The sequence below is a fragment of the Bombus fervidus genome, chromosome 13, assembly GCF_041682495.2.
Source record: "Bombus fervidus isolate BK054 chromosome 13, iyBomFerv1, whole genome shotgun sequence".
Taxonomy (NCBI): domain Eukaryota; kingdom Metazoa; phylum Arthropoda; class Insecta; order Hymenoptera; family Apidae; genus Bombus; species Bombus fervidus.
In genome coordinates this window covers 7,976,125-7,988,774 of record NC_091529.1, presented here as the reverse complement: position 1 = coordinate 7,988,774, position 12,650 = coordinate 7,976,125, and the positions used below count along the sequence as shown (strand labels likewise).

At 31.8% G+C, this 12,650-nt stretch overlaps 3 protein-coding genes and 1 long non-coding RNA gene across 5 annotated transcripts; 3 read left to right on the top strand and 1 right to left on the bottom strand.

Annotated features, from left to right (window-relative positions):
- The first annotated feature begins 444 nt into the window (after positions 1-444).
- Positions 445-5,170, top strand: LOC139993776 (uncharacterized). 2 transcript variants are annotated; one of them, XM_072015813.1, is made up of 5 exons: positions 445-703; positions 1,681-1,761; positions 3,126-3,238; positions 3,425-4,115; positions 4,427-5,170. In XM_072015813.1, exons 1-5 carry the CDS (start codon positions 641-643, stop codon positions 4,721-4,723), a joined length of 1,245 nt encoding a protein of 414 aa, XP_071871914.1. In that variant the 5' UTR covers positions 445-640; the 3' UTR covers positions 4,724-5,170. The 2 variants fall into 2 exon arrangements, with proteins under 2 accessions (XP_071871914.1, XP_071871915.1); XM_072015814.1 differs by lacking the exon at positions 445-703 and adding an exon at positions 866-997.
- Positions 5,171-6,118: 948 nt separating this feature from the next.
- On the top strand, positions 6,119-8,672 carry Cdk1 (Cyclin-dependent kinase 1). The gene is made up of 4 exons (XM_072015605.1): positions 6,119-6,350; positions 6,727-7,022; positions 7,236-7,555; positions 7,623-8,672. Exons 1-4 carry the CDS (start codon positions 6,314-6,316, stop codon positions 7,864-7,866), a joined length of 897 nt encoding a protein of 298 aa, XP_071871706.1. The 5' UTR covers positions 6,119-6,313; the 3' UTR covers positions 7,867-8,672.
- On the bottom strand, positions 7,195-11,236 carry LOC139993678 (uncharacterized). The gene is made up of 3 exons (XR_011801431.1): positions 10,797-11,236; positions 7,641-10,682; positions 7,195-7,485 (listed from the first exon to the last, which is right to left on the bottom strand). It is a non-coding gene; the product is annotated as an uncharacterized lncRNA (long non-coding RNA).
- Positions 9,146-12,538, top strand: LOC139993675 (apolipoprotein D). Its single transcript, XM_072015606.1, has 5 exons — positions 9,146-9,287; positions 10,308-10,427; positions 10,509-10,635; positions 11,235-11,330; positions 11,791-12,538. The coding sequence occupies exons 2-5, from the start codon at positions 10,308-10,310 to the stop codon at positions 12,258-12,260; spliced, it is 813 nt and encodes a 270-aa protein (XP_071871707.1). The 5' UTR covers positions 9,146-9,287; the 3' UTR covers positions 12,261-12,538.
- Positions 12,539-12,650: the final 112 nt, after the last annotated feature.

Genomic DNA, 12,650 nt, shown 5'->3' with positions numbered 1-12,650 from the left:
TGTACCGATTATATTCAGTGACAGAGGAATCATTACTATTATAGAATTAATTAGCATCTGGTTCACGGACAGCTCGTACCTGTTTAACTTAATTATATAGGGTGGTGCACGCAGCACTGAAATTGAAAATCATTGTAATAAAAGGTTTGTAATGTTATTTACAGTTCTAAAAATTTTTATTCTAATTTATTTTTTACCATAGATAAAAACTGTCATTTTTGTTTATCTTTCGTAATTGTTATAATAGAATGTATTTTTGATCCAATGGAAATGTATATAACATTATGACATATGTAATATTATAATACATAGATACAGTAATATATATATAAACAGCAGTAGTTAAATGTAGTGAATCAATATTGAATCAATTGGCTACTAATTGGTAAAAAATTGCGCGAAGATTTTTAGGTTCGCGCCTAATTTCCCCGCTCGTCCTGCATTTCCTGTATCTCTCTTCTTCCATTTCCGTTTCGATAACCTCATTCGATGGAAGCGCTATGAAAGCATAAATACACGCTTGTTAAACATTCTCTTTCGACTCTCGACCAATGGCGTTTCTGCGCAAGGCAGCCTAGGATCGACGCGTCGCGATAGTCGTAACAATTTCGGAAAGTTCGTGCCTCGTTTTCACGCCATTATGGATTCGTTAGCGAATTACGCTAGTGACGGAGACAATAGTAACAATTCGGAAGATCCAAAGGTGAGTGTGTACTTGTTGATAAAATATTAGATTATTTTACTGATGGCGTATTTTCACCTAGGCATCCATGACGCTTAAGAAACTTTTCGTATACATACACGACATGGCTTCTAGGATAGGTTCTTAAGTCAATGTATAATTTGTTAATCATTAATTTTGCGATGGCACACCAATGTCTTTCATTTCAGCCAAATTTTTTACGTAAATAGATGCATAGTGATATATTTTATCAGACCGTCACTGCGTTCTAAGAAATTTTCACACTGATATACGTATATAATGTAGACATGTACGGTAAGAAAATATGAATTGCAGGAAGTATTCAAGTCGGTAAAATGAAAAATTTAATTGATATGTTGAATGATGTAATGAAACGATTTCCGCAGGAAGAATATATGTATAGTGGCTCCCTGTTTAATAATGTCATATTTGATCTAAATATTTTATTATATTAATATTAATATTATATTTATATTTAAATATATTATATTTTGATAATGTATGAATTAGTAGAACATTCAGTAATTACTTTAACGACTGGAGATGAACCGATTGTTTTGTACTACTCTTCAAGGATCAATGCAAATAGCATATTGTTATGTGGATTACACCAACAATTCATAAAAATCATTAAAGTTATTTGTTAAAATTGCTGTTATATAAAATGTTTCTTTAAATATTTACTAACTATATATTTATTTTATATGATTTACTTGAGCTTATAAAGAAATGTATTTATTTATATTACGAATTATATGTAATTACTATATTCATCTCTTTAATTGCAAATTTATTGAATATTGTTAATTTTGAGTTATTAATTTATGAATTAACAGTGTGAAAGTTTCAGTTGATATTCTTATAGATATTCATTATGGGAGTATTATTAGTCTAATATTAATTAATGTCTGTAATGTATGAAATATTTGTTCCTTCTAAATTATTTGACATTTTATCTTGAATATTGTGTTTTAAAGATACCATATGGGATGCATGGTGATACCAATAAAAGGGCCAGTGACGCTAACTACGATCCAGTACAAATGGACATGAGTGAGGTACAGTGGAATTGAATGTTTGCAAATGTTTGTTTGTGATAATAAGTACAAAATGTTACAACAATTACTAGGAAGATGTGGTATCTTTATGGGGGCTGTACATATGTATAGGGTCATGCCTGATATATATATAAAAAAATGGTTCAATACCTGGTTTCTAGAGGTCATGTCAAAACCATGTAAATAAAATACAATTTCACAATAGCACTCCTATTGCACCTATATTCTGTATTAAACATTCGAAGGAAATTAAAAAGCCTTGCATTAAAATTAGCAAAAAAATTGTTTCATAGTGGTTTTGTATGAACTAAAACAATTGTGATTAATTATTTCTTATAAAAAATACTAATGAAGGATATAAGACAATATATATAATGTAATGATACCTTCTGATAATGATATCTTCTTATTATGACGATTTTTTTAGACTAATATCAATATAGTGAAATCATATGTTTTACATTATATCACTATGATGCAATGCACTCTTACCCCTTATTATTTTTACATTATCTTTTAATATGCTATAACAATATTACCAAAACACAATTCATGATGTACAAAATTCTGAGAAGTTTAAGACATGACCTTAAAGCCTGATTTACCGCGTGGCAGAAACAATGAGGGTAGAGATTGACATATTTAAAATTTAAATAATAAATAAATGGGAATGGTGCCATTTCGTGAGAAAATATTAACACGTAGCTCTGTTGGTAATACATGATACAATATCTACGCACCTCGGCAAGGTCTATGCTGTGTGAGGGTCTTTCAAGACTACCCCAAGTCCTATTCAGAAGACAGAGGTGAGTAGAGGAAGCTGGAAGAAGGTAACACTAATAAAAAATCAACCATCAAAGAAACCACATGTACAAACATATTCGGGTAATATAAGTACCTGCTAAAGCAGATAAATATGAAGGGCCCTTATATTCCTTTTATTCTGTTCATCTACCAGAAATTTGACTGGAAAAAGTTTACAGTGAATAAAGATTTCTATGTTATTTTCATGAAACTTATGTTTTAACAGTGCTCTCTGTTTTTAAATACCAAAAGTATTAGGATGTAGTAATTTTTACCTGGTAATTATAACTGTTGCAAAACTCAATTTTTACATACACTGAAATTTTGTGAATTATTTTTTGTAAATTTTACAATTTAAAGGAATAAACTTAAAGTTTAGAAAGAGAAATTATATTACAACATTACAGTAAACGAAAAATTGATTTTTGCCAAACTGTGAGGGTACTAAAAGAATGTTTGATTTATACTTATAGTTCTTGCAATGTAAATTGAGATTTATGTTTCGCTTAATAGAATATGTGAAAGGTGTATAGTAACGTGGATAATTTTTATTTCTCTAGGAAAGTAACAACAACAATTCATCCAGGGAATCTAGTAGTGAAAGGGCACATAGTCCGGCTGCACAATCAAAAACAGACTCATCCCGAACATTACCTTCCCCCTCAGACCAGAGGTAAGCTGGTTTGTTTATATGCGTATTCTCATCTCTAAACTTAAATTAATGAAATTCTTTGAACTTTGTAAGAGACAAAAAACAAACAAACTTGCAACATACATTACCACCATAATGTTTGCCTTACATACAGAATAATAATACGAATCTGTGTGGTATACCCTGCAGAACGTAATCGTTTTACAGGCGATCTGATCATGAGAATCACACAGCAAATTCGAAAGACGAGCACAAACGAGGAGATAAATCTGACCGTAATAGACATATGAGCGATAAGGGGCGCCGGCCATCGTACGATGATAGAAGACAACGAGAAAGTAGCCACAGGGACAGAGATATAAAGAAAAGTCGGGACGAGGATAGAAAATCTCGCGATGATGATAAAAAAAAGGAAAAGAGTTCTTTGGGATCGAGTAGGGACGAGAAGAGTGACGACAGGGAAAAGAGTGACAAAGATCATCACTATCGCGATGATCGAAGAGATCGAAACCGGGATAGAAACGACAGAGATAGACGCAGGGACAGGGACAGAGATCGAGATCGAGATCGCCGGCATTCTAGAGACGACAGATCGAAGGATCGGTACCGGGACGATCGATTCGGGAATTATCACAAGGAAAAAGATCGCACGAGATCGAGATCTAGATCGAGAGACCGGGCTCCGCCGCCTTTTAGGACGATGAGCTATAGGGAAGAAAAAGGCAGAAACAAATTAGCTCAATTAGAGAAATTAGGAATTGAACTTAAAGCACCGGAAGGTGATACTGTTACGCCCGGTATTCAAAACGAACAGAATTATTATAATCCTTTAGCCACGGCAACGCAAGGAAAGTACGCGGAACAGATACAGAAGAGGAAACTGTTATGGGCAAATAAGGTAATCATTGATGATTTTTTAAATCGATTTTATATGAAGATCACAGGGGAAAGGGAGGATAAATCATATTTTTTAACTTTAAACTACAATATTTTATCAACCAATTGTATGTTATCAAAATTGTTTTCTTGTTAAATTGGGTCCTCTTGAAATTGATTTCGGATAATATTGAAAATATTAAGCATGTCATTAGTTTTCTCATAAAATATAATACAACCAAGTACACCAATAAACAAAATTATACTTTTATTTTTTCGTTGTGATCATCACATTGAAATATAATTTTTTTAATGAAACATTATTATTTACAGTCAAAACAAGACGAAGGTAAAACGTCTACAGCAGCTTCTACTGCAAACACCTGGGTGGGAACAACGTTCACTCATGACCAAGATGGGAAAGTAACAGCAAAGTTTAAACGATTGATGGGCATTAAAGATGATTTGCCGACTACTCCGGCAGCGGGTGCTAAACCAGATATACTGAAAAAGCAGGAAGAAATGTTTAATAATATGGAACAACAGTATGAGGTAGCACGTGCTACAACACATACACAGCGTGGTGTTGGACTTGGCTATGCAACCGGTGGTTATCAATTCCCCCGATAGAATGGAGAACCATTTTTGAACTGTGAGTTTAGGATTGATAACACCCAGCACAGGTGCAACTGGATTTTTTGCCTGTTGATTTTGACAATTTCATCAGGTCGATTTTGAAACAGTTTTTATTTCGAAGTCGTTCTAAATAGAAAATATAGAAAATAATTGTAAAGCTTATAAGATAAAACATCCGAGCAATTTTGTTGTAGTTGTGTAATTATATTGTAAACATTGAAGAAAGAAAAATAAATTTGTTAAGGATCTGGATGAGGAAAGTACTCTGTATTTTCGACTTAATGATGATGATTATTTTTTATTTTTTGTTCATGAAAAAAAGTGGGAAAGATGATGGCAGTCCTGTTATTCTACGAATGCGCTTGCAACACCAATTTATATAATTTCCCATTGTACCTATATGCTGTATGTACAAATACATAAGAAATATATTGACACAAATCATATGTTTTCTTCTCATTTCTTAAAATAAACATTCTTAAATGACTTTAAAAATCTTTTCTTTTTAATAACTGAAGTCATAAATTAGATCCGAAGAAGTCAATTTAACGCAGATCATTATCGTAAATCATACGTGACTGCACTAAATGATGCCGATTAGGTTACACACTATGAATAAAAATCGAGCTTCTTATCTTTCTTTAACACGTTGATTGCCACGGGGATTGTCGGTGACCCGCGTTACTAAATGTTTTGTAGTGTGAGTAACAACTTTTTGACAATGTGATTGACTTGGAAAAAAATACACAAATATAATATAATATTTCGTAAAAATTTAAATTTTATGTTGTAGTATATTTCAATATATCGTGACTTCCAGGCTGAAATATATAAAATTCGTGCGACGAAGATATTAATTTAAAAAATTATTTAATCTATCAAAACTTTCAAGAGACATACAAATTTGAAAGATTCAGGATTCTAGAATTCTAAGTATTGGATCATAACTTCGAACCTCAAATTTTCATAATATTGAAATTCTTCAAATCGCTTCAATATTTAAATCCAGAAAACATCTGTCGCTATGTAAATTCATTAAAACTCAATATTGTTAAGTTATTCATTTAAAATATAATCTGTTTCGTGATTCTAATTACTAGACTAGATTTTTATGCATTTATGGGGAAATTTAAAGGTGCAAAGATGTACAAAATGCACATAATATGCAAAAATATATATAAGAAATATTATCTCCATTCCTTTAGTTATGTTAATAAAAATATGAAATATTTAATTATGAAATATATTAAAGATCTGCAGTTTAATAATTACGATTTTTACTCGGATAGGGGAAAAACGCGGGCTTAGAAGCAACAGCTGGCAACCGCTCTACTTCCATGAGCGCGTCACTATTGCAATTCGTGACGTATCTATGCCAGGATTGGCCAGAGCAATGCCGACTTGTCACGAACTATACCGAACATTGCACATTCAAACATATATATCATGGCGTACCGACATTTGAATTTAATCGTTACGTGACGGTATACGTGGAAAGTTTCTGATACATATTCAAGTTATATTAAATATTAACGTTTCAAAGAATATATCTGTCAGCTTTCTATTTAATAACAAGCATCTATCATGGAAAATTTTGTGAAAATTGAAAAGATCGGTGAAGGTAAATTATTTTGAATAGTATTTTGTAAATTGGGCTTCTATAACTAATTTTTTGCTCAAGAATTTTTTTTATTCGTTATCCAAAAATATTTCGTCCAATTCTATGTGAAAATGTAGACAACTTTAGTAGTCTTTAATGTAATTTATATTGTAATTGATTATGCAAATTTTAGACTCGTGTTTCATATCAAAGTTTAATAACCTTTTAATAAAGATAAGTATTTTAAAAGTTGTAGTTATTAAGAAATCTAATCGAGTTGTAAAGTAATTGCTTGTGAGTATATTTTTTATATTTTGTTTTTCTAATGTAGATTGTGATTTTTGTTGTTTTATGTGAAAATGAAAGAGTAGTATTACAGCAAACAAAATTTTTTTAGGTACATATGGAGTAGTGTACAAGGGAAAGCACAAGAAAACTGGAGAGATTGTAGCAATGAAAAAGATTCGTTTAGAAAGCGATGATGAAGGAATACCATCCACAGCGATTCGTGAGATTTCTTTGCTCAAAGAATTGCCACATCCCAATATTGTCAGACTAATGGATGTTCTGATGGAAGAAACCAGATTATATTTAATTTTCGAATATCTTACTATGGATTTGAAGAAATATATGGATACTTTAGGTACTGGAAAGTTAATGGAGCCAAAAATGGTTAAATCCTATTTATTTCAGGTATTCAATATATTCCTAATGTATAAAGTAAAATCTCCATTACACAGGCTGTATCACGATTTAAGTCAAGTCATATTTGATATTAATCATATTAAGTCAAATAACTTTGTTAATATAATCAAGTAATAGATAGGTCATGGACTTATATGGATTAATAAATGTTATATAATACTTTTGTGGAAATTGAAATAAGTTTCTAATTTGTTTTTATAGATTACACGTGCTATTCTTTTCTGTCATAAGCGCAGAATATTGCATCGTGACTTAAAGCCACAAAATTTATTAATTGACAAATCAGGATTGATTAAGGTAGCTGATTTTGGTCTTGGAAGAGCCTTTGGCATACCAGTCAGAGTATATACACATGAAGTAGTCACTTTATGGTACAGAGCTCCAGAAATCCTTCTTGGTACTAATAGATATTCGTGTGCCATTGATATCTGGAGTATAGGTTGTATATTTGCTGAAATGGCAACAAAGAAACCATTATTTCAAGGAGATAGTGAAATTGATCAGTTGTTTAGAATATTTCGGTGTGTTGAGTATATTATGTTAGGTTGCTATTTAATAGAATATAAATTAATAACAGATATTTTGCAGGATACTGAGGACACCTACCGAAGAGATATGGCCTGGCGTAACACAATTGTCAGATTATAAAGCTACATTTCCAAATTGGATAACAAACAATTTGGAATCACAAGTTAAAACATTAGATGCAGACGGCCTTGATCTGTTACAAATGATGCTTATCTATGATCCTGTGCACAGAATATCGGCACGTGCTATTCTGAAACACTCTTACTTCAACGATTTAGATATGTCGAAAATACCATCGCTATAATACTGAAGACTGATACAAATGGATAGAATATATCCTACACAGATACTGTAACGTTTTAATTGTGTGACTGCATAGAGAATATGTCTCAGGGTATATTGAAATGTTAATTTATTCGTACGTATGAACGCATTTAACAATTCTTTTTATCACTTCACTCATTATTTCACATTATGGAAAATTTATGTAACGAACTTTTGTTTTGCTATGATATATTCGAATGATATCACAAATTTTTAATAGATGTTGTAATAAATCATTGTATACTCGAGCAAAAAATATTGTGTAGGAGATTAATGTTTGAATGATTCATTTCTGCTGTATAAAAGTTGTGTAACGTTATTCATGAAGCTGTGTGGTGATATTATTGTATATTCTTAGGATTTACCTTAGATTTTTCTTCTTCACTTATTACTTATTCATTCCATTCAAAATATCGTGCGTTCACAAGTGTCCTTAAATATCATTGCATTATATATTGAATAAGAAAATTATTTTTCTCAATTCGGAGTAAGGATTGTAAGTATTTTAAGGAAGATAGCACACTAGGTCTTAGGAATTCAGTTGAGAATATATCACTGTTGCCATATTATATGTATCACTGAGAAATTCACACGCTTATTAAGAAAATATATCATCTCTACTTTTATTTTGAAATAAATGACGACATTTTATTTAAATGTATTGCTCTAAACGTCAAATTTCAGGATTTATATTTCATTGTAAGTGTGATTTTTCAGTTCTCTTTTATTTCATAATGTAAATTAAGTTACATTATTACACAGAGAAATAAAAAGAATAAAACTATACGTGATGTTTCAAATTCCTAGAACGACTAACTTGATTTAGTTACGGACAAAAATGACTCATCGCGAGCAGCCGTAAAACGAAATTATGTGGCACCCGTGTTTTCAGCTTTTTTTTAATGGACATAAACAAACTGGTTTTTGTGAGAAAAGATACGTATAAGATCTAAAAAATTCTATTTCATATTTCGTATGTAATAAATCATTAAACAATAACCTATTATTAAAATAGATATAAATTTAACATCATAGGATATTACATATTTACGATGTTTTATACTTAAAAAAAAGATATCGATTCTGTTGTTTTCATTTTTCTATAAAAATGATACAATGTAGTTATAAAATAATGATTCAGAATGTTCAAAGATGGTTTAATTATATTGTGTTCTGTACTAATTCTGTAGTATAATGGAAAAGAAAAAAAGAAAACAAGATTTACGAAAGGCAACAAAAGAAATCGATGTACTTCTACAGATTCTTTAGAAATAACGTGTTTGATCCGTTCAAAGTATGCGTGACCCATAATTGGATTGAGAGTGGGGAATGTCTCATAAAATCTTCCACTGAAGCTACTGTTTACAGTACCAGTTCAGAACTTGACAACGTCACCTAACAGTGAGTATGCTCGTATAATTTAACATATTAAACACGTTATGTTTTACATCAGTAGGTACATTGTACTTGCATTTATCTTTGCGTTTGCAATTTAAATACGCTATGAATGGTAGTCGCCACTTGAGTAGACATATTTAAACAGGATTCATATTTTCATATGCTCCAGAATACTCTATTATAGTATTTGCTATAGTAATTTTTATTGATAAATTTTATTCAATACATTTAAAAAAATGCTAACTTTTATTAAATATTTTGTAAGGCATTTAAGATAGTTATAAAATGGTATTAATTTAGTTCTTTTTCTTCATTCAAGGAAAAATATCTCTGTATTACGAATAGCATTAAACGAGCCGAGGTTCTTGGCTTATTACTTTGTTATATAAATCTATAATTCTACAAACAAAGGCTTGATGCCTGTCTATCTCGTCTTACGCTAATTAGCGCTGTAGTGGTGCGAGGTATATATATCGTGCTCCTTTCAACCGTGAATAATAAAGTGAACATGACTTTTCTCTTGTGATAAATGGTTTCTGGAACTGAGCCCTGAGGTCACCAAGGTTGATCTTAGTCTTTGCTCCTCGTGATATCTTTTTTTGTCGCTATAGAAAATTCAAGCGTTACCGGACGTGCTATGGTTTTCGCTCTTTGTTTCAGGTTCAAGAGCCCTGATAACGAGTCGTATCATTAAGTTACATACGACGAATCGATTTAAGTTTAAGTTTCTTTGTTTACTGTTACAACTATCATTTATGACTTATTTTACGAAATGAGATATCTTTATACATTTATCTTAAAATAAAGATAAAAATAATTTTATATAAGTAAATTATATTGCTATAGGGGAATCATTGACTTTGTAAACTTGATAATTTATTTCTCAGAGATTTTCCTGTTATATAGAAATATAGCTGACAATTAGAAGTGTTATTTGATAAAAATTAAAATTTTTAATAATAATAAGATCACTACTATAATTATCGTTCCCGCTTTTTCTAATATAAAAATTTTCTTTCACAGATGAAGACCCTATTCTTTTTAACATTCCTACTGGGATGCTTTATCCTGGCTAGACCACACACATATCACATGGGGGCTTGCCCCATCGTGCCACCCATGTCGGGATTTCAAATGAACAAAGTACGTTAATTATATTTTCCTCTATAATAAATTTTCTTAACTTCATTCTGTCATATGTTTATAATAATTTAGGAAATTTAGTTTTTAGGTGTGTGGTACGTAATCCAGAAAACATCGACTGCTAGCAATTGCATCACTTACAATTATACTCGTGGAGAAGAACCAGGCGAATACGTCATAACGCAGGATTCCAATCACCCAATATTAGGTAAGAAGAAGAAAATCCAGGTGATCAATAAATTGAGGATCTCTCACCTAAATATTACATATTTTTAATAGAATTAAAGAACTAAAGAAAAATTAAAGACATTGAATTCAAATATTTTTCATATTTAAGTAGTATAATATTATGATGTTGTTGGGCATTACCTGCGTTCTATGTACTTTTGCACCTTTAAATTTTCCATAAATGCATATACATTCGCAGTCGAATGAAAACGACGTGGTTAACGATAGAAAAAGTGTCCAGAATTTGAAGAAATCTAAAATTCAAAGAGAAACAATGAAAGGAGTAAATTCTCAAACAAGATTCGTAGGGACACAAAGGATAATAGAGATTGTAAATATGCATCTGACATTATGAACTATAGTAACAATAGTCGGCGGCGAAGTTTCTAACAGGGCAAGATTTTCTCTTATAGATGTCGCCGTCGCGTTGGGTGTATATATATATATTGTTGAAAGCTTTTGAATTAATAAAGAAGGTGAACGTCGGATCCCATCAGGACCCATAAAAGCATGTCAATAGGATAACTGTCTGGCAAGTGGGATGAATTATCCGTAATGAACCGACTTCTCTATGTACAGGTCTTACGCCATTGAAGCACGAGTATCATTACACCGGTGAATTGAGCGTTCCGGAACCGAGTACGCCGGCACGAATGCTAGTTCGTTTTCCTCTTAGTAAGTATCATGTTCCATGATTAACGATGCTTCGTTTTCAAGAAAGTCGAGTTGGAAAATTTGTCAAGTACTTGAATATGACTAATTCCGCCTTGAACAAAAGTAAATAACCGACAAGAGGTTGTTCTATATTGATGAAAATAAGTAAGAAATGTAGAATACAATTCTGTCGTAAGAGACTTTGTTCTGGAAGGAAGTAAATTTGAAAATTTATCATGCGCGTGTACTAAACCTAGTTGTCAACTAAAAATCTTCAAATTCTGTTTTCTTGAAAGCAATATTTGTACCACAATTGTCGGAACACCCTGTATATAGCGGCATGGTACTACCACACTAAAGCTATATGTAAATAAAATATTATATACTATATGTAAAATGAAATGTTATAGCATTATTTCATCATCTCCCCTAACAAATTGTTCAATTACTCATACTAACCAGCAATTTAACTTACTTAAAGGTGTAGCCGGGAGTGCGTCTCACGTAGTATTCGCTACAGATTACGTGAACTACGCTGGTATCTTTACATGCCAGAAGCTGACGTTCGCTCATCGTCAAAGTGCGACGATCCTCTCCAGGCACCGAGAATTAGACAAGAGCTACGTGGACGACATACGCCAATTTTTAGCCAAGTCCGGTGTGGATCCTTTTGATTTGAGCATCATCTCTCAATCTGGATGTCCTCGTGGCAACAATAGTCTGGACATCAACGTGGATCCGAATACTTTTACAGCTGAGAACCTTGGAAACGTGGTTCGTAAAGCTGGAGAAAAAATCGGCGATGGTGTCCAATGGGTGGCCAGTGCAGGAAGCAAAGTATACCATAAATTGTCCGGAAGTGAAGAGAAAAGTACTAGCAAACCTGAGGAGAACACCAGAGCAGCCATTACAAGGAATTATGAAACGAACGAAGTCGAATGGATTCCTTAGATTCTAGATTTAAGCTCATTGTAATACATAAATGTTAATGAGGATCAATGCCTTTCCTCCTTCTTTCTATACTCGTCCTTTTACCGTAGGGATATTCCTATTTTTTGTTTTAACTTTGTCTGTTGAAATTTTATGAGAGAATAATTGATCAGAATAGCGTACGCTATAATTAGGAATAGACGCGAGTCGAGAACGAAAGACTATGTAACGAACAAAACGATATTTTTATTTTTTTAATGTGATTGAAATAAAATGAAGCCCTAACGCGAATAAATAAAGTTTTCTTGTATGTATCCCATAAAAAGCTACTCTATTTAATATATAATTTACTATATATTTTAAGAAATATTTTTATAGTTTAAATCTTCCATACTTTTTTCGCACTACACA

What these genes read in the sequence shown, in the direction of transcription:
- LOC139993776 (XM_072015813.1), top strand. Translation starts at nt 641, where the DNA reads ATGGATTCGTTAGCGAATTACGCTAGTGACGGAGACAATAGTAACAAT. An exon ending in ACAATTCGGAAGATCCAAAG is followed by an intron (nt 704 to 1,680) that starts GTGAGTGTGTAC and finishes TGTGTTTTAAAG; the next exon opens with ATACCATATGGGATGCATGG. An exon ending in AACTGTTATGGGCAAATAAG is followed by an intron (nt 4,116 to 4,426) that starts GTAATCATTGAT and finishes TATTATTTACAG; the next exon opens with TCAAAACAAGACGAAGGTAA.
- Cdk1 (XM_072015605.1), top strand. Translation starts at nt 6,314, where the DNA reads ATGGAAAATTTTGTGAAAATTGAAAAGATCGGTGAAG. An exon ending in AATTGAAAAGATCGGTGAAG is followed by an intron (nt 6,351 to 6,726) that starts GTAAATTATTTT and finishes AAATTTTTTTAG; the next exon opens with GTACATATGGAGTAGTGTAC. An exon ending in CAGTTGTTTAGAATATTTCG is followed by an intron (nt 7,556 to 7,622) that starts GTGTGTTGAGTA and finishes GATATTTTGCAG; the next exon opens with GATACTGAGGACACCTACCG.
- LOC139993675 (XM_072015606.1), top strand. Translation starts at nt 10,308, where the DNA reads ATGAAGACCCTATTCTTTTTAACATTCCTACTGGGATGCTTTATCCTG. An exon ending in CGGGATTTCAAATGAACAAA is followed by an intron (nt 10,428 to 10,508) that starts GTACGTTAATTA and finishes TAGGAAATTTAG; the next exon opens with TTTTTAGGTGTGTGGTACGT. An exon ending in GCTAGTTCGTTTTCCTCTTA is followed by an intron (nt 11,331 to 11,790) that starts GTAAGTATCATG and finishes ACTTACTTAAAG; the next exon opens with GTGTAGCCGGGAGTGCGTCT.